Source organism: Salvelinus sp. IW2-2015, linkage group LG1, assembly GCF_002910315.2.
Source record: "Salvelinus sp. IW2-2015 linkage group LG1, ASM291031v2, whole genome shotgun sequence".
In the NCBI taxonomy this organism is placed as follows: Eukaryota; Metazoa; Chordata; class Actinopteri; order Salmoniformes; family Salmonidae; genus Salvelinus; species Salvelinus sp. IW2-2015.
In genome coordinates, this window is record NC_036838.1 from 9,337,764 (window position 1) to 9,363,887 (window position 26,124).

Sequence of the window (26,124 nt, forward strand, 5' to 3'; positions counted from 1 at the left end):
AACAGAAAAATGACCTTTTAAATGGATTAAACAACATTTCATGGAACGACATTCAATTCTGGCAACAGCTCTGGTGGACATTCCTGCAGTCAGCATGCCAATTGCACGCTCCCTCAAAACTTGAGACACCTGTGACATTGTGTTGTGTGACAACTGCACATTTTAGTGACCTTTTGTCTCCAGCAAAAGGCACACCTGTGTAATGATTATGTTTAAAGGATCGGACCCTTTTTGTTCAATTTCCGGCTAAAATGACACATCTAACTGCCTGTAGCTCAGGACCTGAAGCAAGGATATGATATTCTTGATACCGTTTGGAGAATAACACATTAGTTCTGGTAAAAGATAATAAAACATTTAAAAATCCATCTTTGAAATGCAAGAGAAAGGCCATACAATAAATTTGCCACCAGATGGCAGCAATGTGTGCAAAGTTTCGGACTGATCCAGTGAAGCATTACTACACTATATTTTGTATCAAGTCTGCCAGGAGTTTGCCCAAATGTGCCGAATTTGTCAAGTAATACATTTAAGTACATAACTATAGAATATACAAAAATGCTATGGTAATAAAATAAAATGTTTACACTCTCCCAGTAATGTCAGACATGATGGATAATTAGCCTCCCGACAGAAAAGACACTAACCTTCACACATCTAGATTGCCAGGAGTGGTGGGTGTGGAGACAGCAGGGGTTCAAACTGTAGAACCCAGTTCCTACATTTTGAATATAAAAATGTATTTTTATCAAACAAAACTATCCTACATCTTGGGACCCTCAGGTTGACAAATCAGAGCAAGATCACTGAACGTAAAGCACGTTGATACATTCACCTCTGAAGGTAAACTAGTTGCCGTGCTGAAAGTGTTTAGTTGTTGTGCACTCAAACAATAGCATGCACATTTTTTCAATGATAGCTACTGTAAATTGGGCACTGCAGTTGGATTAACAAGATTTTACGCTTCCTATCCATATAAGACACGTCTATTGTCCTGGAATGTTGGCTGTTACTTAGATCATTCTAGTCACATTAGCAACAACCGTCCCGGTTTATGGACACCGATCTGGTAGAGGTTTTAATCAGATTCTTGATATGCCAAACCTGTCAGGTGGATGGATTATCTCGGCAAAGGAGAAATGTTCACTAAAAGGGATGTAAACCAACTTTGTGCACCAAATGAGAGAAATAAGCTTTTTGTGCAAATGGAACATTTCTTGGATCTTTTATTTCAGCTCATGAAACATGGGACCAACACTTTACATGTTGTGTTTTTATATTTTTGTTCAGTGTATTATTTTTAATATTTAGTTTGAGTTTTCTTCTAAACTTTGGGCAAAAATCAAATGGTGTTTAAGTTTTTGTATGTTACCAATTGAATATCTCTTGCAGGATAAATCAATGTTAAAGTTTACATATCTGGCCATATATGAATGTTAAATGTTACTTTATGGTTGGTTATGTAGGCTTCTTCTAACCCATCGCTTTCTACTTCATACAATAATAAAATTAGATTATATCTTTACATTAATATATATAATTTAGAAGTCCAAAAATGGATGTACCAACTACAGATAGACTTAGAGGGACAGTCAAAAGTGTGTGAGTTTGAGCATGTAACCATTAGGCCTATGGATTTTCTTATCAGCATGAATTAAATTGGAATAAAAGTGGGGCTTTTATTGCTCATAGGCTGGGATCCGCACTATGCAGCTGTTGCAAGAGCGCAATTTTCACTGGCTGTCCATTGGTTTCAAAGACCAAGATTGATAGGCACCTTGAACTCAATCATTATTGGGTTCAAATACACACTTAGATTTGGGAATAGCCATCCACAACAACCACAATCCGTAAGGCGCAAATAGCTAAATGAGAGAGCAGCAGTGTGATTCACATCAATACGCTATGTCGATATCAATAATAAGTGATATCCGTATCGCCGTAAACTACACCACTGCTGTCATCCTTTACCTCCAAGCGTTTATTAAAGTTGGATAATCTTTGGATGCCGACAGCAGTCACACCATTGGAAGACATTACTTGTTCTGTAGCCTACAAAAGCCTATTCGTGCTCTTCTCCCGCGATCCATCAAACACATTTGGTGTGTCATCATAGTGGTCTCTGACTTCTGGTCAGACTCGCTCTGGTGGTTCAAATTTACATTTGCGCCCTTTTCAATGCTGATTTGAATGTCATTGAGAAAACAGTAGTGTCATATTTTTTTCTCGCAAACATCCTTACTGAATTTAAAAGTAATCTTCAAAGTAATCATCTTGTTTTTCAAAAGTTTTAACTGATTACAATATTTCTGCTGGTAACGGATTACAGGTACCGTTTTTGTAATCCCTTACATGTAACGGTATTCCATGAAATCCGTTACTCCCCAGCCCTGCGTAACGTACCCTACAGGGTAAACAATTGCCATTCAACCAGTTTTGAAAAGAGAAAACAACATTCTGCTCCACTGTAAAGTGCAAGGGTGCCACACTAGTTGAGCACAACTGTAAGTGCATTTCATTACCTTACAAATTACACATAGGACCTGAAATCAAATCGTGTCACATGCTTCCTAAACAACTAGATGTAAAGTAGACAAACAGTAAAATGCTTACTTACAGGCCCTTCAAAATGCAGAGGGGAAAAAATGAAATAATAGAAAAACAATGAGTAACGATAACTTGCCTATGTACACGGGGTACCAGAAATGTAGCATAACATAGGATGATGACATTGGCGGAAAGGGAATAGGATACCTAGTCACTTGTATAACTGAACGCTAGCATATAGATTCAGTCTCAGGCGTTTTAGGGTACAGCGTAAAGGCAAATTAACATAATGCGATTCCGAATTATAAACGCTAGATGGCAACATTGGCACATTTCACTAGTTTTTGACATTGCAAATAATAGACGAAAGTCTTAGGTATGGCTTTTTAGTTCTATTACTAAACTAGGTGATAATTTCCTTGTATTTTTAATGAATGTATACGAAGTCGATGCATTTTGACCAGGAATCAATGACCAATTTGCTTAGAAAGTATGGTATGCTTACAAATAGGGTACTTCGAATGTTTAGGAAGGTCATCCTTTAAATCTCGAGATGATTTACCGCCCAAGAATGATGATCATGATGATGCTTTCCAAACAAAACAGTTCACGCATGCATGCATATCCTTGGCAGCATATGTCAACAATCAAGAACCTCCTCCTTCTACCACAAATACGTCCTCATTAACATTTTCTTCAATTCATATTGAAAAAAAAAAAACTCCCTTTGATCGAGGTTGCTCGATCCTTCTCTCGCCACCTGGCGTTGCCACTGTCACGTTCTTTCGTCTTACAGCGTTGCGAAGGAATATAATGTTTTTGCTTGCATGCGTTCTATAAAAGATATTCCATGAACACTGGTTGTACCCGCGTAGGCTACCCTGCATGCATGCATGCATGCGTCCAAGCCTTTGGGGGGCCGAATGAAGGTCGCTTCTGTGTAGGGTGTTCCTTTTACTACTACTCCCCCATCTCGCGTTCGTTTTCCTAGAGTGTGTCAGCCTATATATCAGGGTGGATCAATGCTGGATTCTTTCCTTCATACGAACTCCTATCGGTTCTTTCGGCCCGCTACACTCGCTTGCCTCGTACCCGGGGGCGCATCTATCAGCATAGATAGACCTGCGCTGGCTCCGAGCGGGCCTTGAGGTAGATATGCTGTAGTTTGGAATACTGCTGTTTGGACCGTCGGGTAGGAAATGCCGGTGGTGTAAAAAAAAAGTCCAATTTAATATTTTCACTCGTCGCACTGTTCTCGGCGGCTGCCAAGCTCGGTGCTTAGCGGCCTGTACACACAAAATGTCGACCAGAACGCCATTGCCCACAGTGAATGAGCGTGATACAGAGAATGTAAGTATCCAATGTTCCTTCTTCCCTACGGCTTATATTTTTCTAAGTACGATATTATTTTTGGCTAAGTTTGTGTGGTGGTACGTGTGAATCATAACGCTGAAATTGGGCTTGTCTGTGTAACCTATCGGTCAGCAGGCTAGCCGCATAGCCCACTGGGGCAATAGGGATATTAGCTAACGTTACCCATCCTCTGCCATTGTCATTTTTTAAAACATTATAGCATTTGAAATCGTTCGTCGGATCAAATTTTACGCATGCCATTGTAGACTATAAGACTACACGTAAACATTCATAGTTGTAGCTAGAATTTGGCCATGTCTGCGTGGAAGACTGCGTCCTTAAGGATGTGTTCTGATGCTTTCGGTTATCTATGTATGGGAAACCGTAGCCGACAAATCAGATACAATGTTACCTTGTGTCTGTCGGTCCTCGCTGATTATAACAGCCAAAGTTACAACGTATCTCAATTTCTGGAGGAGGCCGTTTTTAAAATGTGCCATAGCATAGGACAATTGCTATTGTTAGCTTACTGCAACATTAGATCTTGACTATGTTCAAAAGCTGTGACTCAACTTTGGGATCATGGTAGGCCTACGTGCGGGAAGAAATCTAGCTCAGCAGGCCGTCTAAGTGCCTTGAATGATTATCGTCTGTCGTACTGTCGTTTTAATGACGCATTTTGCTTTGATTTAAGACAATTTACATGGCTTTCGGGTAGTTGTTACAGGTAGGTCTAGTTTTTACATCAATTTTTTGACTTGTAATTTAATGATAGGCTAAATACCCATTCATTCTTTAAGAATGTAACTCCTAAATGCCTCATGAGTTTAGTTCAAGTGTCTTACCCCCAAGTATAAGCTTTTACTCCTGTTTGTAACAGTGTCATTGTTAAACACTCAACACATGGAACTATTATTTTGATCTCATCGATGGTCAGTCTGCATCCACAAAACTGTCTATGAGTTTGAAAATTCAGATGTCAAAACGTCGGTTGTGTGACCAATGATGTATATAAACCCTGGATTGCTGATCCTATGTATTGGCCATTGACAGGCTTTGACGCCACCGGTCGGCCATATTGACACTCCCCGGTAGCGCATTGACACTCCCCGGTAGGCGCAGTCCTCCATAGGAATGAATGGAATTCTACATTATTTAAATTAAATGTTTTTAAAGGCAAAATTACATATATTTAACGTTTTTGATGTGGACAGTAGAATTAGTCATCTCTAAAAATTACTTTAAGGAATGTTTTTTTGAGATTATCATTTTTTATTTTGAAGTTTAGCTCACATAATATAATTTAAACATATGCATTAAGGTGTCTGTAATATAATAAACGTGTCAATGTAGACATTTTATAAATGCGTTTCTGTAGCTTCTAAAATATTTTTTTACAATGATGGGGGAGTGCCAAGATGGAGGCACAGTGGCATCAACACAGTTCCACCTGTTAGTCATCGAATGTGTATATACATCATTGGTTGGAACAAGCATGCATTGACATTTACATCTTAAGTAATTTAAATGATGCTCTTATCCTGAGAAATTTACAGGAGCGATTAAGACACATAGACAGATTATTCACCTAGTCATCTCGGGGATTCGAACCAGCAACCTTTAAGTTACTTGCCCATCTTTCTTAACCGCTAGGTCAGGGGCAAGCTGCAGAAGGGCGAGCAGGTTACGATTAACTATAATTTATCAGTGCAATTTTGACGGCCAACTACAAGCTGAAAAGTTTGAGGGCTTATCTACTGTTCCCTCTTTAGATTTTAGCTCATCTCTCTCTGGCTAACATTAGTTGTTGCTCTTGTTGTTGATAGGCAACCGAGGGAGAGCGAGCCGACCTTTTCATGGTTGTTTCATCGATAGGACTGTAAGAGGACTCCCGTTGTATTTATATATGTTCATAAATCCATTCAGGTGTATTTTGTGGCTTTTGGCGACTGCTTTGTAATGATCTAAAGTTGCGCTGTTGCTACTGCCTGTAAACAGTCTAGTTCAAGGTGAATGATGGCAGGGCCATGTGGCAAATGGCTTGTTTGCGTATAGGCTTAGTGTAGCTATGATTGGCTATGGTGCACCGGTCTATGTAGACTACAGTCTTGGACAAGACGTATGCTTTTTTTATTAGGTTTTAATTACTGCATTGTTTATTAATTGTCCAAAAGCACTGCTGGTTTGATTCCTACTCTATGTTTCTATAGAAATTTATCATGCCTTTCCCATACGTCATTCCCAAACATTCTATGAAAACGTGAAAATGACTAAGTGTTCGCTTGTCAGAAAATGTAGAAAAGTGTCATTATTCCTGGTGGTGTATGAGCAGATTTTTAACAAGATTTTATGTTGCTAAAACGCTTTCAGTTGGACTTTAATAATGAAGCCAGTCAAGTTTTTGAACTGTCACTGAGAAAAGGGTTTGCGATTGTGCAGGTTAATGAATGACTGTTGGCACCACGTGTAAAGCGTAATTCAGAGTCCACCGACGCAGAGACGTGATAGTCTGGCGTCCCATTGTGACATAGCTACGTGCCTCTGAGACTGTCTGCGGGGAATGCCCATTCCGAATGCACACCTCTCCAAAATTCCCAACCAATGCAGCTTCGCATACGCAACTTCTGTTCATCCGAATGGGCAGCGCGCAGAATTAGTAAAGTATGAAAGCCAATGGTCAAATATATTTTATGACGCAAAACTCGTCATACCGGCTTTATTTCTGCCTGCTTGAACGGCGAATAGCTCAGATACACATGAAAACATTAAATTACCCAGGGAATCGATAGAACTTCACTCAGAGATGCACAAAAACAGTAACGTTTAAAATGGGTGAATCTTGCCTTATAAACACTAGACTGACTTGTGAGAATATAGGTATTGTGGAGATTTTCTAAACTTTACGAACCATTCTATCATTCTTTTGGAATGTCACATGACACGGTTAATAGGCCTACAACTAGGGTTGCTTGTTTTGGGGAATATTCAGAGGTGGATACTTTCTGTGGGAATATATGGGAATTAATAGAAATATATGCAAATTAATATGAATACCATTTAAATGTAGATGTTTTTTGTGTTGGAAATATTTACCATATCATATGGAGACAGAAACATAAACCTTTTACCTTATCATAAGTAGACATAATTGCAAATGATTAAATCCTTCTAATAGAAAAATATACTTACGAATTGAACTTTAATTAAATGAGCTGACGCTTCACATGGGATGATTTCACTGAACAACAAAAGAAAGGGAATATTGAATCGCATCTCCCAAAAACATTTTCAACATACATCTGTAAAATGATAGTCTAGAAACTAAAGCTTTGGTTATCTTCCTCTCAGGCTTCCATGTCTTCTCCCTGGGCCTCCTCCAATGTCCACCTCTTGAACATCAGACTCTGAGGCCTCATATTCACTGTCACTTTCCAACCTTGTTGAGGATGGCTTGTTGTCAGGCTCAACAAGCCTCAAATTTGCCAGGATGGCCACCAATTTTTCGACCCTTGTATTGATCAGCCTGTTACGTGCTTTGGTGTGTGTGTTCCCAAACAAGGACCAGTTGCGCTCTGAGGTGGCTGATGTTGGTGGGATTTGGAGGATGATGGAGGCAACAGGGGAAAGAGCCTCAGATCCACAAAGTCCCTTCCACCAGGTGGCTGATGAGATTGCATCTCCATCCCAAAGCCCTTGCTTGGAGGTGTACTTGGCCAGACTGCCAAGTACCTTGTCCTTGTCCAGGCCAAGGTGGCGAGACATGGCAGTGATGGCACCATAGGCCTTGTTGATCTCTGCACCAGACAGGATGCTCTTGCCAGCATACTTGGAATCTAACATGTATGCTGCAGCGTGTATGGGCTTCAGGCAGAAGTCTTCACGCTTTTTGATGTATTTCAGAACTTCAGTTTCCTCTGCTTGGAGCAACAGCCAGCAGCATACCACCCTGCATACCACGGCTGGCTTGCTTCTGAAGCTAAGCAGGGTTGGTCCTGGTCAGTCCCTGGGTGGGAGACCAGGTGCTGCTGGAAGTGGTGTTGGAGGGCCAGTAGGAGGCAATTCTTTCCTCTGGTCTAAAAAATATCCCAATGCCCCAGGGCAGTGATTGGGGACACTGCCCTGTGTAGGGTGCTGTCTTTCGGATGGGATGTTAAATGGATGTCCTGACTCTCTGAGGTCATTAAAGATCCCATGGCACTTATCGTAAGAGTAGAGGTGTTAACACAGGTGTCCTGGCTAAATTCCCAAGCTGTCCCTCATACCATCATGGTCACCTAATCATCTCCAGTTTACAGTTGGCTCATTCATCCCCTTCCTCTCCCCTGTAACTATTCCCCAGGTCGTTGCTGTAAATGAGAACGTGTTCTCAGTCAACTTACCTGGTAAAGTAACGGATAAATAAAAACAGTGAAGTGGGCAGGGCAGTAAGGATTTCTTCTCTTACGTCTGTCTGCTAGCAGTCTGAACATCAGACAGGATGGCATCGTCTCCCTCAATCTGTGCAATGGCTACTGCCATAGGTTTCAGGCTGCTTACCACTCTTCCAAGATACATCATCCAGGAGGATCCTCTTGATGGGGCTGTCCAATTTCGGCAGACTGTGATATGGCGATTTCTTGGAGAGACTCCTTCCCCTCCAGGAGACTGTCAAACATGATGACAACACCACCCCAACGGGTGTTGCTGGGCAGCTTCAATGTGGTGCTCTTATTCTTCTCACTTTGCTCGGTGAGGAAGATTGCTGCTATAACCATTTCCTTGGTTCTCTTGTAGAGTGTATCCATTGTTTTCAGTGCCATGATGTCCTTGAGGAGCGGTTTCAATGCATGAGCAGCACAGCCAATGGGTGTGATGTGAGGATAGGACTCCTCCACTTTAGACCAAGCAGCCTTCATGTTCTCAGCATTGTCTGTCACCAGTGAAAATACCTTCTGTGGTCCAAGGTCATTGATGACTGCTTCAGCTCATCTGCTATGTAGAGACCGGTGTGTCTATTCTCCCTTGTGTCTATGCTCTTGTAGAACACTGGTTGAGGGGTGGAGATGATGTAGTTAATTATTCCTTGCCCACAAACATTCGACCACCCATCAGAGATGATTGCAATACATTTTGCTTTCTCTATGATTTGCTTGACCTTCACTGGAACCCTGTTGAACTCTGCATTCAGCAAATGAGTAGATGAAGCATGTCTGGTTGGAGGGGTGTATGCTGGGCGAAGAACATTCAGAAATCTCTTCCAATTAGAGGTCAACCGATTATGATTTTTCAACGCCGATACCGACCAAAAAAAGCAGATACCGATTTATCGGCCAATGTCTATTTATATACACTGCTCAAAAAAATAAAGGGAACACTTAAACAACACAATATAACTCCCAAGTCAATCACACTTCTGTGAAATCAAACTGTCCACTTAGGAAGCAACACTGATTGACAATAAATTTCACATGCTGTTGTGCAAATGGAATAGACAACAGGTGGAAATTATAGGCAATTAGCAAGACACCCCCAATAAAGGAGTGGTTCTGCAGGTGGTGACCACAGACCAATTCTCAGTTCCTATGCTTCCTGGCTGATGTTTTGGTCACTTTTAAATGCTGGCGGTGCTTTCACTCTAGTGGTAGCATGAGACGGAGTCTACAATCCACACAAGTGGCTCAGGTAGTGCAGCTCATCCAGGATGGCACATCAATGCGAGCTGTGGCAAGAAGGTTTGCTGTGTCTGTCAGCGTAGTGTCCAGAGCATGGAGGCGCTACCAGGAGACAGGCCAGTACATCAGGAGACGTTGGAGAGGCCGTAGGAGGGCAACAACCAGCAGCAGGACCGCTACCTCCGCCTTTGTGCAAGGAGGAGCACTGCCAGAGCCCTGCAAAATGACCTCCAGCAGGCCACAAATGTGCATGTGTCTGCTCAAAACGGTCAGAAACAGACTCCATGAGGGTGGTATGAGGGCCCGACGTCCACAGGTGGGGGTTGTGTTACAGCCCAACACCGTGCAGGACGTTTGGCATTTGCCAGAGAACACCAAGATTGGCAAATTCGCCACTGGCGCCCTGTGCTCTTCACAGATTAAAGCAGGTTCACACACACGTGACAGACGTGACAGAGTTCGGAGACGCCGTGGAGAACGTTCTGCTGCCTGCAACATCCTCCAGCATGACCGGTTTGGCGGTGGGTCAGTCATGGTGTGGGTGGCATTTCTTTGGGGGCCGCACAGCCCTCCATGTGCTCGCCAGAGGTAGCCTGACTGCCATTAGGTACCGAGATGAGATCCTCAGACCCCTTGTGAGACCATATGCTGGTGCGGTTGGCCCTGGGTTCCTCCTAATGCAAGAACAATGCTAGACCTCATGTGGCTGGAGTGTGTCAGAGTTCCTGCAAGAGGAAGGCATTGATGCTATGGACTGCGCCGCCCGTTCCCCAGACCTGAAATCCAATTGAGCACATCTGGACATCATGTCTCGCTCCATCCACCAACGCTACGTTGCACCACAGACTGTCCAGGAATTGGCAGATGCTTTAGTCCAGGTCTGGGAGGAGATCCTCAGGAGACCATCGCACCTCATCAGGAGCATGCCCAGGCGTTGTAGGGAGGTCATACAGGCACGTGGAGGCCACACACACCTACTTAACCTCATTTTTGACTTGTTCTAAGGACATTACATCAAAGTTGGATCAGCCTGTAGTGTGGTTTTCCACTTTAATTTTGAGTGTGACTCCAAATCCAGACCTCATGGGTTGATAAATTTGATTTCCATTGATAATTTTTGTGTGATTTGTTGTCAGCACATTCAACTATGTAAAGAAAAAAGTATTTAATAAGAATATTTCATTCATTCAGATCTAGGATGTGTTATTTTAGTGTTCCCTTTATTTTTTGGAGCAGTGTTATTTGTAATAATGACAATTACAACAATACTGAATGAACACTGTTATTTTAACTTAATATAATACATAAATCAAATCTAAAGAAAGGAGGACCAAGGCACTCTTCATATAATTAATTAAAATGCCTTTATATTAGTATGGCATGTTCAATAGAAACAAAATTGTTTAAAAACCGACGCGTTTCGGCTGCCATGGCCTTCGTCAGGGAGTACAGAAAAGGAGAATACAATGTCCTCTTTTGAAAGGCTTTCCAATTAGCCCTAATTAGAAGAGGGAGTGGTTACCAAAATTGGACACACCTAGTAAGCAATAATATACACATGAAAAGGTAGAAATACTGTAGCTATGTATCATGAGCATACAACTCCAAGCTAGAAGCATCAGAACACCCAGAGAGGCAGTTCCAACCCTAACCATGACTGGGAGAGAGTGTCCAGAACAAGAAAGCAATATATTCCACAGTACTCCAGACCACAGCAAAACATGAACAACAGTCCAAACATAGCTAGAGGGCAATTGAGCAAAATGTCCACTAATGACAGCAAATGGACCCATCACGACCCTACAGGAAAGGGTGAGAAATCCATATCTTCATTTAACCAGGGTACTTAGTGGCCTGTAGTTTGTAAATCCAAAAACTTTCCCTTGGTTTAACTGTTTAAGACGGTCCCCTTTTCTAATAGAGGCCGGAACATGATCAATACCCATAGCTTGTAGGGAGCAGGGTTACCATGGTGTAAGGACTTGTAGTGCCTTGCCATGGGGTAGTCTTCATTCCTTACCCGTATGGCGTACTTGTGTTCCGCCAAGCGATCTGAAGGCGTCTCTTTGTCCGTCCAATGTAGAACACCTTGCACTGTGGACATTCCAGTCTATTAGATGACATGAGTGGGTTTTGCAGTTAATAAATGCTTGAGGTAATACTCCATTTTAGAAGCTGTTGTCAACAAAATACTTTCCTGTGCAATATTACTGCAATGGTTGCACTGGTAACATTTAAAAGAGCCCTTGGGTTTGTGGTCAAGCCAAGTTTTTTTGAGAGTCACCGGAAGATAACTGTGGACTAATTTGTCATTTAGGGTAGGACATCTCTTAAAGCTTATGACTGGTGGTTCAGGAAAGACTTGGCGTAGTAGTGTATCACTTTGGATGATTCCCCAATTATTTTTAATGATTCTTTTAATGTTCTCTGCTTCAGTGCTGTATTTTGTAACAAAATACATCCTCTCTGATGTATCACGAGGCACTCCTCTTCGTAACAAGTTCTCTCTGTCAAGTAATCCAGCCCTTATACCTGCATCTTTCAGGACCTAACGCTGTAGCCCCGATCCAAAAAGCGATTCTCCAATTCAGCAGATTTGACACTAGTCTGTTTCCTGATCGCAAATTCTACGGACTCTTTGGAATTGGCCATATGGAATATTCTCTTTTAGCCTTTTTGGGTGAAAGCTGTCTGCCCTCAGAATGGTATTCCCATCTGTAGGCTTCCTAAAGATTATGTGTGCAAATAACCTTTGTCATTTTTACTAATGTTGGGCAAAAAATGAATGTTATCCTTGCTGTATTCCATAGTTAGTTTGATGTTAGGGTTAATTCTGTTAAGGTATTGGTGGAAGGAAATAAGTTCATCTTCTGAGCCGGACCAAAACAGGCAAACATTATCAATATATTGCGTCCCCACCATATAATCCGGTCAAAGAAATGGTTATTAGAAGGATCCAAAATGAAGTCATTTTCCCATTTACCCAAGTACAAACCAGCGTAGGAAGGGCTGTAGCAAGCTCCCATGGCACATCCTTTGACCTGTTTGAAAATACGGTCCTGGAAGATAAAGATGTTATGATTAAGAGTCCATTCAGTCAGTGATACAATGAATTCTGTAGGAGGCATCTCAGTTTCAGGCCGGGTACTCAAGAAATGGTGCATCGCTGCCAAACCTTGTTGATGCTCAATGGTGGTGTATAGAGACTCCACATCCATGGTGACTAAAAAGGAAGCTGTACGCATGCCACAATGGCATCCGGCTACACGGTCCCATCGATAAGCTGTCCGACCACGCAGAATGACAGAAAACTGGGACCGGTATAGGGATAGCATCTGACTAAGAAGAACTGTTGTTTCCACTTGTATCTGGGCTAGAGGTCAACCGATTATGATTTTTCAACGCCGATACCGATTATTGTAGGACCAAAAAAAGTCATTATTGATTATATATATTTGTAATAATGACAATTACAACAATACTGAATAGACACTTATTTTAACTTAATATAATACATAAATCAAATCTATTTGGTCTCAAATAAATAATGAAACGTGATCAATTTAGTTTAAATAATGCAAAACACAGTGTTGGAGAAGTAAAAGTGCAATATGTGCCATGTAAAAAAGCTAACGTTTAAGTTCCTTGCTCAGAACATGAGAACATATGAAAGCTGGTGGTTCCTTTTAACATGAGTCTTCAATATTCCCAGGTAAGATATTGTAGTTGTTATTATAGGAATTATTGGACTATTTCTCTCTATACGATTTGTATTTCATATGTCTTTGACTATTGGATGTTCTTATAGGCACTTTAGTATTGCCAGCCTAATCTCAGGAGTTGATAGGCTTGAAGTCATAAACAGCGCTGTGCTTCAAGCATTGCTAAGAGCTGCTGGCAAACACAGTAGAGTTTGAATGAATGGTTACGAGCCTGCTGCTGCCTACCACCGCTCAGACTGCTCTATCAAATATCAAATAATAGGCTTAATTATAATATAATAAACACACAAAAATTCGAGCCTTTGGTCATTATGGTCAAATCCGGAAACTGTCATTTTGAAAACAAAAGGTTTATTCTTTCAGTGAAATACGGAACTATTCCGTATTTTATCGAACGGGTGGCAACCTTAAGTCTAAATATTGCTGTTACATTGCACAACCTTCAATGTTATGTCATAATTATGTAAAATTCTGGCAAATTAGTTTGCAACGAGCCAGGCGGCCCAAAATGTTGCATATACCCTGACTCTGCGTGCAATGAACGCAAGAGAAGTGACACAATTTCCCTAGTTAATATTGCCTGCTAACATGAATTTATTTTAACCAAATATGCAGGTTTTAAAAAATATATACTTCTGTGTATTGATTTTAAGAAAGGCACTGATGTTTATGGTTAGGTACATTCGTGCAACGAATATGCTTTTTTTGCGAATGCGCTTTTGTTAAATCCTCCTCGTTTGGCGAAGTAGGCTGTGATTCGATGATAAATTAACAGGCAATGCATTGATTATATGCAATGCAGGACAAGCTAGTTAACCTAGTAATGTCATCAACCATGTGTAGTTAACTAGTGATTATGTGAAGATTGATTGTTTTTCATAAGATAAGTTTAATGCTAGCCAGCAACTTACCTTGGCTCCTTGCTGCACTCGCATAACAGGTGGTCAGCCTGCCACGCAGTTTCCTCGTGGAATGTAATCGGCCATAATCGACATCCAAAAAATGCAGATTACTGATTGTTATGAAAACATGAAATGACCTCTACTTCAATACACATTGCCTGTGAGCATCAGAGGTCATCCAGTTGCATACATAGCTCGAGCAAGACATTCATCAGCAATTCTCTGACTACGTTTCTCCATTGAGTCAAAAAAACTTCTGATTCCAGGAGAACCATGAGCTGTTGCTATCGATAAGGTGTCTGATTCATCATTTTCACCTCAAATAGAAGTAGAGGGACTTTTGTCAGAGGTTGCTTGTTGTGAGCGCTGAGTGAACTTTATGCACTTGGCCAGATGATTCTGCATCTTTGTTGCATTCTTCACATATGATTTGGCACAGTATTTGCAAATGTACACAGTTTTTCCTTCTACATTAGCTGCAGTGAAATGTCTCCACACATCAGATAGTGCCCGTGGCATTTCCCTGTAAAGATTTGGGAAAAAATTGGAGAAAAAAAAACTAACAAATACAATTCCACGTACAGATAAATAGTTAAGCAGTTAGATTAAACAACTCCTTTGTAAGATAAAAAAAAACACATGGTAGCAAAAACTAACTAGCAGAAATTGTTAACAAGTTAGAAATGATTTAACTTTTACTGCCTCAGAAACCCGGATCCGGGAGCACCCCCCACCCCCCACACACTGATTAGCATAGCTAGCATAGCTTCAAAAGTAGATAGTAGCATCTAAATATCATTAAATCACAAGTCCAAGCCACCTAATGAAAGATACAAATCTTGTGAATAAAGCCACCATTTCAGATTTTTAAAATGTTTTACAGGGAAGACACAATATGTAAATCTATTAGCTAACCACGTTAGCAAAATACACCACTATTCTAACTCCATCAGTTTCTTACTCCTTCAGGTGCTATCACCAATTCGGCTCAACTAAGATATTGATAGCCAATAACTATAAAAAAACCATCAGATGACAGTCTGATAACATATTCATGGTATAGGATAGTTTTTGTTAGAAAAAAGTGCATATTTCAGGTAAAATCACAGTTTACAATTGCACCGACCATCACAAATCCACTAGAATTACTAGATAGAGCAACGTGTATGACCAATTTACTCTTCATAAACATTTCATAAAAATAGCACAAGCATAGCAATGGAAAGACCCAGTTCTTGTGATTTCAGACCATATTTCATTTCTATAGCGTTTTCAGCGAAAACACAATAAATCGATAAGTTAGCATACTACATGTTCCAACGTTACCAGAGCATCGTCCAGCCAAAGAGCGCTATAACGTAACCACCGCCAAAAGATATTATTTTTTCACTAACCTTCTCAGAATTCTTCCGATGACAACTCCTGTAACATCATTTTACAACATACATCATACAGTTTGTTCGAAAAAGGTGCATATTTAAGCCATACAAAACCTGGTTACAACAATAGAAATACTAGGAAAATCAAGCCTCAAATGTCTGACCGATCATCTATCAGAGTGATCTACGTTTAAATTAAAAGCTAATCATATACTTGACTAAAAAATACAGGGTGACAGGATCGGAAAGACAAATTAGTTCTTAATGCAACCGCTGATTTACATTTTTAAAATTATCCTTACTTTTCAATACAGGGTTGGCCAAGTGAATGCTATACCAAATACAAAATTGGCGATTGTATGTGCAGTTTAAAATTATTTCGACAGAAACACGGGTTTATCATATGTAAATATTGCTTACTTTGAGCTGATCTTCCATCATTATTCTTGGGCAATGTATCCTTTCTATGTTATAAACGTCTTTTGGTCCGAAGATGTCCTCTGTCTTCGAAATGTCCAGCACCAACGACCGACTCCCTAAAACGTGTGTCCACAAACTTTCAGAACGCCAACAAAGAAATTCCTCAAATCGCACTAACGGATATAAATTGATATAAAACGGTTCAAATTCACTACAATTATGATGTTTTTAACAACTATAAGACTGGAAAACATGACCGGAAAATTGCTGGTATGAAACGACTTGGAACGAAGACAGTCCGAATGCCTTCACACGCTGAGGCGCACGTTGAGAAGAACGGTCTCTGTACATTTTGGTCATTTATAATGGCTGTGAACGTCCCACCCTTCATTGAAAACGTGATGACGTACAGACACCCAGAGAAGACGTAGGCAGTGTCGGTTTCTTCATAGCATTCACTGTGGCCTTATAAACAGACCCCAGATCAGAAGGTAAAAATTTCTGAAATCTGAACCCTGTCATGAAAAGTGCTGTAGAATTGTTCCTGTACCACTCAGAAAAAATTTCAACTCCTATAGAAACTATAGACTGTTTTCTATCCAATAATAACAATAATATGCATATGTACGATCAAGAATTGAGTACGAGGCAGTTTAATTTGGAAATGTAAAAAAAAAAATAATGCTAACAGCTCCCCCTATTGACAAAAGGTTAAACATACTTTGCTGTAGGCTACTATTTACTAGTTAACAAAAGAAATTGGTGTGCCATATAAAATATATTCACCCCACCCCGTTTGTAATCAAAACTTACCAGAAAGTATGTAGTCCTTGGCTCAGACAGTGTAGTAGTGTGGGCTCAATAGCATCTCATTAGTGTGCAAGATCTTGAGAATCAGCTGTACATGTGATGGAAGAGTGCACTGCACATGTGATGGAAGGGGTTGCAATTCCATTGAATTGGGGATAGTTTAACCAAAATATGCCACAAGACCTAGAATTGCCTTATGTGTATCCCACAAAAAAGGATCACTTCTCAACTTTTTGAAAATTAATTTAATCAAAATTCCCTGATTTTCCCGGGTTTAACTTCCCATGGAAAATGTCCACCCTTTGCAACCCTATCTACAACTGGTAGCGGTCCACCTAGACTGGGTCAGCAGTATCTGCGGACTGCTGTTTTTGGCATCATTCAATTGGATATAAAATCTCTTCAGTCAACCATCAGTGGGCTACCAAAAAATGTATGGAGCAAATGCATCCCTTGACTTATGCACTGCTCATTGGATGAATGACATTCCATTCCATGAGTTCCACATGACTTAACTTTTTATTTTGTGAATCTATACGTCACTTCCATTATTATATTGTCTGTCTCTAGCCTGCTTATTGCCTCAATACATGCTAGATTTAATGGCTGACTAATGAAATAAGTTAATACATTTGAGCATGGCATGCCACATGGAAAGGCAAAGTGCTACTGCCCTTTCTCTGTGAGGTATTGATCCATGCCGTCAGGAGGGGTATATTTTGAAGTCAGTAGGCTACAGTAGTTCTGAAGAACTGTGCATTCTTCTACACAGCTTTGTTCGTGTGTCTCATTCCATATACATTTATTGGGGCTAAGGTGGGTAAGAATTTCATCCTTAAAATACACGTTCATTTCAAAGCGTTGCCTACATTGAGGTAAGCTAACGTTGAAAAGGCAGGCATCAAAAGCGTAGTTACTCTTGACAGATATCACATTTCAGTTCTGTGTTTGAAATGACCAGGTTATGTCAGGGGAAAGCCAATTGAAAAAGGGAAATGAGTGCTTTACTCATTGTCTGATTCCAGAACGACTTGTTTGTCAACTTACTGTAAAATACTGCACTGAAAGATAATGGGTTTTGAAGACATGCAAGTTGACAGAACTGGGTCCTCTTTCCTCTTAGCTGCAGTGGCAGGGCCGATTTTCCATTACAATCCAGTTAAGTGCCCTTTTATAAGACATTGTGTAATGCCGAAAAATAAATTGCAAATCACTGTCTTTGAATATTATTGAATGTTCAGTGTAATAGTAGGCTAATAATTAGAATCTTGATATTGCTGTCGAAAGAATCAGGGCACTGTTCTATGTAGTGAAACATTTTGGAATTCCTTAAGAAAATTATAACTGTGTTCAAGACTGCTTGGAATAAGTTGAGGGGGGGGGGGGGATTTGCTTTTTGTTTGTTTCTAAATCTTCTAGGAGAGCCTGTATCAGAGTAATGTGACTAAATGCAGGTGACAAGTCTCTTGGACGTTTGTCGATGATTATCTGACAACTGCAACTTGTCTTGGCCAGGTCAAAGTAGCTTGACTGGCTTCAATACCCCCCCCCACATTGAATCAGTGTAATGGATAAACTTGTGTGTCCTGCATTTGCCAAATATCTGCCTCTCTCCACATATTAAAATGTATATATTGAGATGGAAATAACCTCATCAAATATTTATCAAAAGCAGGACAGAGTTGGTAAGATTTGAGAAATGTGTTTTTTAAAGTCCAAGAGCTCATAATTTTGTATCACTTTGTGGGATGTATAAAGTTGCTTCCTGTGCATAAATGAAACCTTTTGGTCTTGCTACAAAAAATGATGATAATAAATCAGAAGAAAATTAACCTCTGGGGGGGGAAAATGTTGCCCTTTCCATCAGATTGGCATAAAGAAGACCGCCCATTGTTGCCCGCAGGCAATGCACTACTACTAACAGCCCTCAGGCTGAAAGGAACGAGTAACTATCTCTGTAAAGAAAGTGAGAGTGAAAGACTGAGCGAGGGAAAGAGAGAGGAGTTCACTGAAGCTTACCATATTACTGCGTGGCTTTTCAACCGGCCCAACAATTGCATAACAAGCGCCAAGGGGTCTGAGAAAGGAGTGAGGCTTTCTAAGAGGCGGGCCAGTGGGGGTGAGCTAATGTACCTTTCTGGAATGCTGTGTACAGGCAGTGCGCTCATTGTCACATAAACGCTGGCGTTTTTAGTGGTATTAATAGAAAACACCACAGAAAGAACCTCTGGTGCTTCTACCTGCTTTCCAGGAAAGGAAACAGAATCCACTGTTGGCTGATAGAGAAGTGGCTCCTCGGTGTCTTTCACTGCGGTCATCTGGATAGTATGAAAATAACTTACTGCCTTGTCAGCTCGGGGATTCGATCCAGCAACCTTTCGGTTACTGGCCCAACGCTCCTACCCGCTAGGCTACCTGCTGCCCCCATAAGAGCTCAATAATGAACTTTGGCATTAATCAATTGTTTGCTAACCTATAGCTTGCTGTTATTTTGAATTAAGTGGACTCCTTTGTATCAGATTTTTTTGTTGCATTGCCCTCAACGTTGCAGATAATTGCAGTTGCATACTTTTACTAGCATCTTCTGCTTCCCAGGAACTGATTATTAGTGTTATAGCAATATCTTCAAGATATGGTGCAATGCTGAAATATAGGCCTACAGTGAAAGAATTCTCACAGAACAACCTTGACTCGTAACCACTTTGTGAAGAGAACATGGCTCTCAGTGGACATCAAAGAATGGCTCACTTTCTACTGCTCCTTTCATATTAAATGACCCTTGGTCAGCTTAGCTTATACATAATAGTCCCCTAGGAATGAATCATAAACAGACATTTCTTGAGAAGCAGCTAATGCATTTAGTTTCTCAAACTACACATCAGTCCATGGCCCTGACTCGTAAGGGTGAAGCAAGAACAGGAATGGTTCCATTGGTGTGCTGTAAATGTGTTTACGATTAACAGTATGCACCCACTCCAGGCCCTGTTCCATTTAGATCACATTTGATGCGTAGCAGAGTAACCTTGCAACCCTGTGGCACATATGGCAACATTTATAGCTAGTGCCCGCAAGAGACCTGCAATGGTCGATACAGATCATCTTTGGCGCTGCATAAGCACAAGTGTTGTGTACACTTACTAGCAGCCAATGGAGGCTCACTTGGATGGAAACGTAAAGAATCCCGTCACGTTTATCCACTTCAGCAGGTAATAAATCTCATTGGTTTTGGTACGCTTATGTTAATTAGGGGCCTGGAAATTAGCATAAGTCGTAAGCTAATTGCATCACAGCTCAATGCATCTGACTCCCAGTGTCAATGTTGCATTTGCATCTCTCCCTAGTAGATAAAGGATTAAACTAATTGATATAATAATACCAAAATGAAGACCAGAAAAAGATGACCTTAAGTGCAGCAGATGATGCAGCCCACATGCAACTTGTGTAGTAACTCTCTAGCTTTTGGAAAGTCTGTGACCACGAATCAGACAAATCGGTAGCTATGTCTGTCTGATCTGTGAGAGGAACGAAACAAGAGGTTCATAACGAATGCCCAGATTAGAGGTTGACCGATTAATCGGCATGGCTGATTTCAAGTTTTCATAACAATCGTAATTGGCGTTTTTGGACGCCGATTATGGCCGATTACATTGCAATCCACGAGGAGACTGCGTGGCAGGCTGACCACCTGTTACGTGAGTGCAGCAAGGAGCCAAGGTAACTTGCTAGCTAGCATTAAACTTATAAAAAACAATCTCTCTTCACATAATCACTAGTTAACTACACATGGTTGACGATATTACTAGGTTAAATAGCTTGTCCTGCGTTGCGTATAATCAAAGCGGTGCCTGTTAATTTATCATCGAATCACAGCCTACTTCGCCAAACGGGGGAGGATTTAACCTCTCTAGGGTACGTGGGACGGTGTCCCACCTGACCAACATCCAGTGAAATTGCAGAGCGCCAAATTCAAAAACAGATATACTGATTATAAAAATTCAGAAAAAATGCAAGTGTTATACATAGGTTGAAAGATTAACTTCTTGTGAATCCAACCACGGTGTCAGATTTCAAAAAGGCTTTACGGCGAAAGCATACCATGCGATTATCTGAGAACAGCGCCCAGCAGACAAATCATTACAAACAGTAACCAGCCAAGTAGAAGAGTTACACAAGTCAGAAATAGAGATAAAATTAATCACTTTGATGATCTTCATGTGGTTGCACTCAGAAGACATTAATTTACTCAATAAATGTTCGTTTTGTTCGATAAAGTCTCTTTATATCCAAAAACCTACGTTTTGTTCGTGTTTGCTTCAGTAATCCACAGGCTCAAACGCAGTCACAACAGGCAGACAAAAAAAATCCAAATTGTATCCATAAAGTTCATAGAAACATGTCAAACGATGTTTATATTCAATCCTCAGGTTGTTTTTAGCCTAAATAATCGATAATATTTCAACCGGACAATAACGTTGTCAATATAAAAGGTAAACAAGAAAGGCGTGCTCTCGGGATTGCGCATGAAAAAGCTCTGTGACACTTTAGGGTCCAGTCATTCAGACTGGTCTTACTCCCTCATTTTTCAGAATACAAGCCTGAAACAATTTCTAAAGACTGTTGGCATCTAATGGAAGGCATAAGAACTGCAATTTGAGTCCTAAGTGAATGGATACTGTAATGACATTGAATAGAAACTACAAAAATAAAAAATAAAAATAATCCTACTTCCTGGATGGATGCTTCTCGGGTTTTTGCCTGCCAAAGCAGTTCTGTTATACTCACAGACATTATTTTTAACAGTTTTGGAAACCAAATCTACCAATTATATGCATATCCTAGCTTCTGGGCCTGAGTAGCAGGCAGTTTACTTTGGGCACGCTTTTCATCCGGAGGTGAAAATAGTGCCCCCTACCCTAGAGAAGTTAACAAAAGTGCATTCGCGAAAAAAGCACAATCGTTGCACCATGTACCTAACCATGAACATCAATGCCTTTCTTAAAATCAATACACAAGTATATATTTTAAAAGCTGCATATTTAGTTAAAATAAATTAATGTTAGCAGGCAATATTAACTAGGGAATTTGTGTCACTTGTCTTGCGTTCATTACATGCCGAGTCCGAGTATATGCAACCGCTTGGGCCGCCTGGCTCGTTGCGAACTGTTTCTTCCTAACAAAGACCGTAATTAATTTGCCAGAATTTTACGTAATTATGACATAACATTGAAGGTTGTGCAATGTAACAGCAATATTTAGACTTAGGGTTGCCACCCATTCGATAAAATACAGAATGGTTCTGTATTTCACTGAAAGAATAAACGTTTTGTTTTCGAAATGATAGTTTCCGGATTTTACCATATTAATAACCCGAGGCTCGTATTTCTGTGTGTTTATAATATTATAATTAAGTCTATTATTTGATAGAGTGGTCTAACTGAGCGGTGGTAGGCAGCAGCAGGCTCGTAAGCATTCATTCAAACAGCACTTTCCTGCATTTGCCAGCTGCTCTTCGCAATGCTTGCAGCACAGCGCTGTTTATGACTTCAAGCCTATCAACTCCTGAGATTAGGCTGGCAATACTATAGTTCCTATAAGAACATCCATTAATCAAAGGTATATGACATACAAATGGTATAGAGAGAAATAGTCCTATAATTCCTATAATAACTACAACCTAAAACTTCTTAACTGGGAATATTGAAGACTCATGTTTAAAAGGAACCACCAGCTTTCATATGTTCTCATGTTCTGAGCAAGGAACTTAAACGTTAGCTTTTTTACATGGCACATATTGCACTTTTACTTCTCCAACACTGTGTTTTTGCATTATTTAAACCAAATTGAGCATGTTTCATTATTTATTTGAGAATAAATAGATTTTATTTATGTATTATATTATGTTAAAATAAGTGTCTATTCAGTATTGTTGTAATTGTCATTATTACAAATATATATAATCGATAATGGCTTTTTTTGGTCCTCCAATAATCGGTTGACTTCTAGCCCAGATACAAGTGGCAACAACAGTTCTTCTTAGTCAGATGCTATCCCTATACCGGTCCCAGTTTTCTGTCATTCTGCGTGGTCGGACAGCTTATCGATGGGACCGTGAAGCCGGATGCCATTGTGGCATGTCTGCATTACGTCCTCAACCATGTTGATGTACAAAATTGACCACGTTTGAGGTTGGTGCTGGAGCAGTTGCCTGGGTTCATTTGACCAACGCTCCCAAGGCAAGGGAGAAGAGAATGTTGGTGAAATTCCATAATTTGAGTTTCCTCTACAGACATCAGCGCTCTAGATGACATAAATGAGGTATGGGAAGGTATCTGCTTTCAAAGCTCGGGAGGAATTGGTCAATTAATTCCCTCACGTCCTTGCAGGGCTACAATTTCCTACTTTGTGAAGCTTAACTTTAACATCACTGTCAAAATGAGCACAGGCAATAAGCTGATATGCAACCCTTGTGTGGTTTTGATATTGTTCAACAAGACCATATTCCTTCTCAAAATGTATTCTTGAGTGCAGAGGTCAATAGATGTAGTGTTTTAAATGAGCGTTTTACTGGAAGTCACGAGGGTCAAACCATATTAGTTCCCACAGGAGTTCTTGAAATAGTCCCTTTTCAGATACATTTATTTGAATCTCATGAGTTTCACTTTTCCACACTGGACAATAGTTTTTCAAAACTTTGATTCTGAAATCCCCAAGAGGTGGAAAAGAATAAAAAGCAGCGCCAAAGTCAATGGACCTGACAAAGCTTCCTCAGTGGCTTAGATAAACTTCTCTTGCCCTTACAATGACCGTCAGTCTGTTCCCGTTAGATGAGCCTCTGCACCAAGTGGTTGTTGATTTTGAGGTAATTCCTCAGTGCTCTAGGCCTCTGTCGTGTTTTGTGCGAGACAAACCCTGGTAGTGAAAGGGAAGTAAGTCCACAGCTGGAGTGAGTCCGATGCTGTTGTTTCATTCATTCATTCAGACCTGACACTGTCAGCTTTTATTTCTTTCCTTACATTCCACTGGGAATGTATAAAATAAATAAAAGCTGAAATAAATCATTCTCTCTACTATTATTCTGACATTTCACATTCTTAAAATAAAGTGGTGATCCTAACTGACCTAAGACAGGGACAAACTGAGTTTGAATGTATTTGTCTGAGGTGTATGTAAACTTCCGACTTTATTTCTATTATTTTCTACGTTGTAGAATGATAGTGAAGATGTCACAACTATGAAATAACACATGGAATCATGTAGTAACCAAATAAGTGTAAAACAAATCTAAATATATTTTAGACTCTTCAAAGTAGACACCCTTTGCCTTGATGACCCCTTTGCACACTTGGCATTCTCTTAACCAGCTTCACCTGGAATGCTTTTCCAACAGTCTTGAAGGAGTTCCCACATGCTGAGCACTTGTTGGCTGCGTTTCCTTCACTCTACGGTCCAACTCATCCCAAATCATCTGAATTGGGTTGAGGTCAGGTGATTATGGAGGCCAGGTCATCTGATGCAGCACTCCATCACTCTCCTTATTGGTCAATGTAAATAGTCTGGGTGGCCATTTGATTAATTGTTCAGCAGTCTTATGGCTGTTGGGTAGATGCTCTTAAGGAGCCTTTTGGACCTACATTTGGTGCTCTGGTACCTTTTGCCGTATGGTAGCAGAGAGAACTGTCTTTGACTTGGGAGACTGAAGTCTTTGAAAAAATGTTGGGCCTTCCTCTGTGAACGCCTGGTATAGAGGTCCTGGATGGCAGGAAGCTTTGCCCCAGTGATGTACTGGGCCGTACCAACTACCCTCTTTAGCGCCTTATGGTCAGATGCCGAGCAGTTGCCATACAAGGCGGTGATGCAACCGGTTAGGATGCTCTTGATGGTGCAGCTGTAGAACTTTTTGAGGATCTGGGGACCCATGCCAAATCTTTTCAGTCTCCTGAGGAGGGGAAAGGTGTTGTTGTGCCTTCTTCACGACTGTCTTGTTGTGTTTGGACCATGATAGTTTGTTGGTGATGTGGACACCGACTCTCGACCCACTCCACTACAGCCCCGTCGATGTTGGGGGCCTGTTTGGCCCTCCTTTTCCTGTAGTCCATTCCCACTCTTTAGATGCTTTATGAATACCGGCTCAGGAGTGAAGGTAGTAGGACCTGAGAGCTTCATTTTGCCTTTAGTGACCAGACCCAGTGGCAGACGAGGAAGGAGAATTCAGAAAGACGTGTGTTACCAAACACAATGTTCTGTTGCTAGGGCTTAGCGAGCCATGCGAGCGTGAACGAGCGAGCAAGTTGAGCAGAAATAAGTGGCGAACGGCTAAAAGCAAGGGCAAACACCCTGCCCCTAACCCCCATTCAGAAGGTAGGCATCATGAATTATCTGGATGGAAAGAATTGGTTAAAACAACAATGGGCACTGGTGCTGTGTAATGGGCTGCTTTTGAAAACCGTCCATCAAACATCGGATTAATTAGACTAAATAGAGGTGTTATAATAATACAGTAATGAAACCAGTAGAAGTGTGGTTTGCGAATCCTCGACGTTCTGGTCAGTTGTTATATTACCAATATATATTAAAATGCTGTCATTGTGGATTATAATACTTTGCCATAGTGTTAAGCATTTCCCAACTTCACCTATTTTGTTGACTATATCAGTCTGTTTGTATAATGATATGCTTTCTGTTTTTATTGAAGGGAGATGCCACTGTCCCTCAACTGTCCCTCTCTTTTGGTAGACCACATATGGAGGTGACTAGTAGTGTGTTGATATTGCTCACAAAGTAGACCACAACTGCACAAGGCCTCTGCCAAAGGATGGAGAATTTAAAAACAATAACTGCGCTTCATCTCTATACGCTGCTGCCACTTGTGTTAGTTGTGCAGCCCCACCTGTTTTTATGATTTTAAGGAATTACCTATAATACGCAATTCATCACTCCACTTCTGAAGTAGACACTCCTGGACAACACCCCATAAATCTGATTTTTACGCCACTCCCTTCAGTCGGCAGTCGCTAAATGATCCACGACGTCTGCCCACCACCGTCCCTTTCCCATCTGCTGCGACGAACGCGTCAAGGCTAGCGGTTAATAGCTAACAGCTAACGACGACTCCTGCGTTTTGGCCCAAGGCCACAGACTTTTTTCCCCCTCCTCTCCAGATATATTACGTTTAGTTAGTGTTTACAATGGCGGGTTGTGGGTCGTCTTGTTTATTCTATCATTACTGTAATTTACCTCGTGTCCCCAAGTACGACAGTGCTGCCCTATCTTTTAGGCAAGGTTTTCCTAGGACAAACACTCACCGGTGATGAATTACTCCAGTGAGAGAGTCCTGGGATGT

General features: G+C 40.8%; 1 protein-coding gene across 1 annotated transcript in view; it reads left to right on the forward strand.

Moving 5' to 3' along the window:
- Nucleotides 1-3,346: 3,346 nt before the first annotated feature.
- Nucleotides 3,347-26,124, forward strand: part of LOC111960652 (MAP/microtubule affinity-regulating kinase 1) — a 98,479-nt gene continuing 75,701 nt past the window's right edge. The window contains exon 1 of the mRNA XM_023982764.2: nucleotides 3,347-3,897. Coding sequence (XP_023838532.1) covers nucleotides 3,847-3,897 — 51 coding nt within the window. The 5' untranslated portion in view covers nucleotides 3,347-3,846. The remainder of the gene's footprint in view (nucleotides 3,898-26,124) is intronic.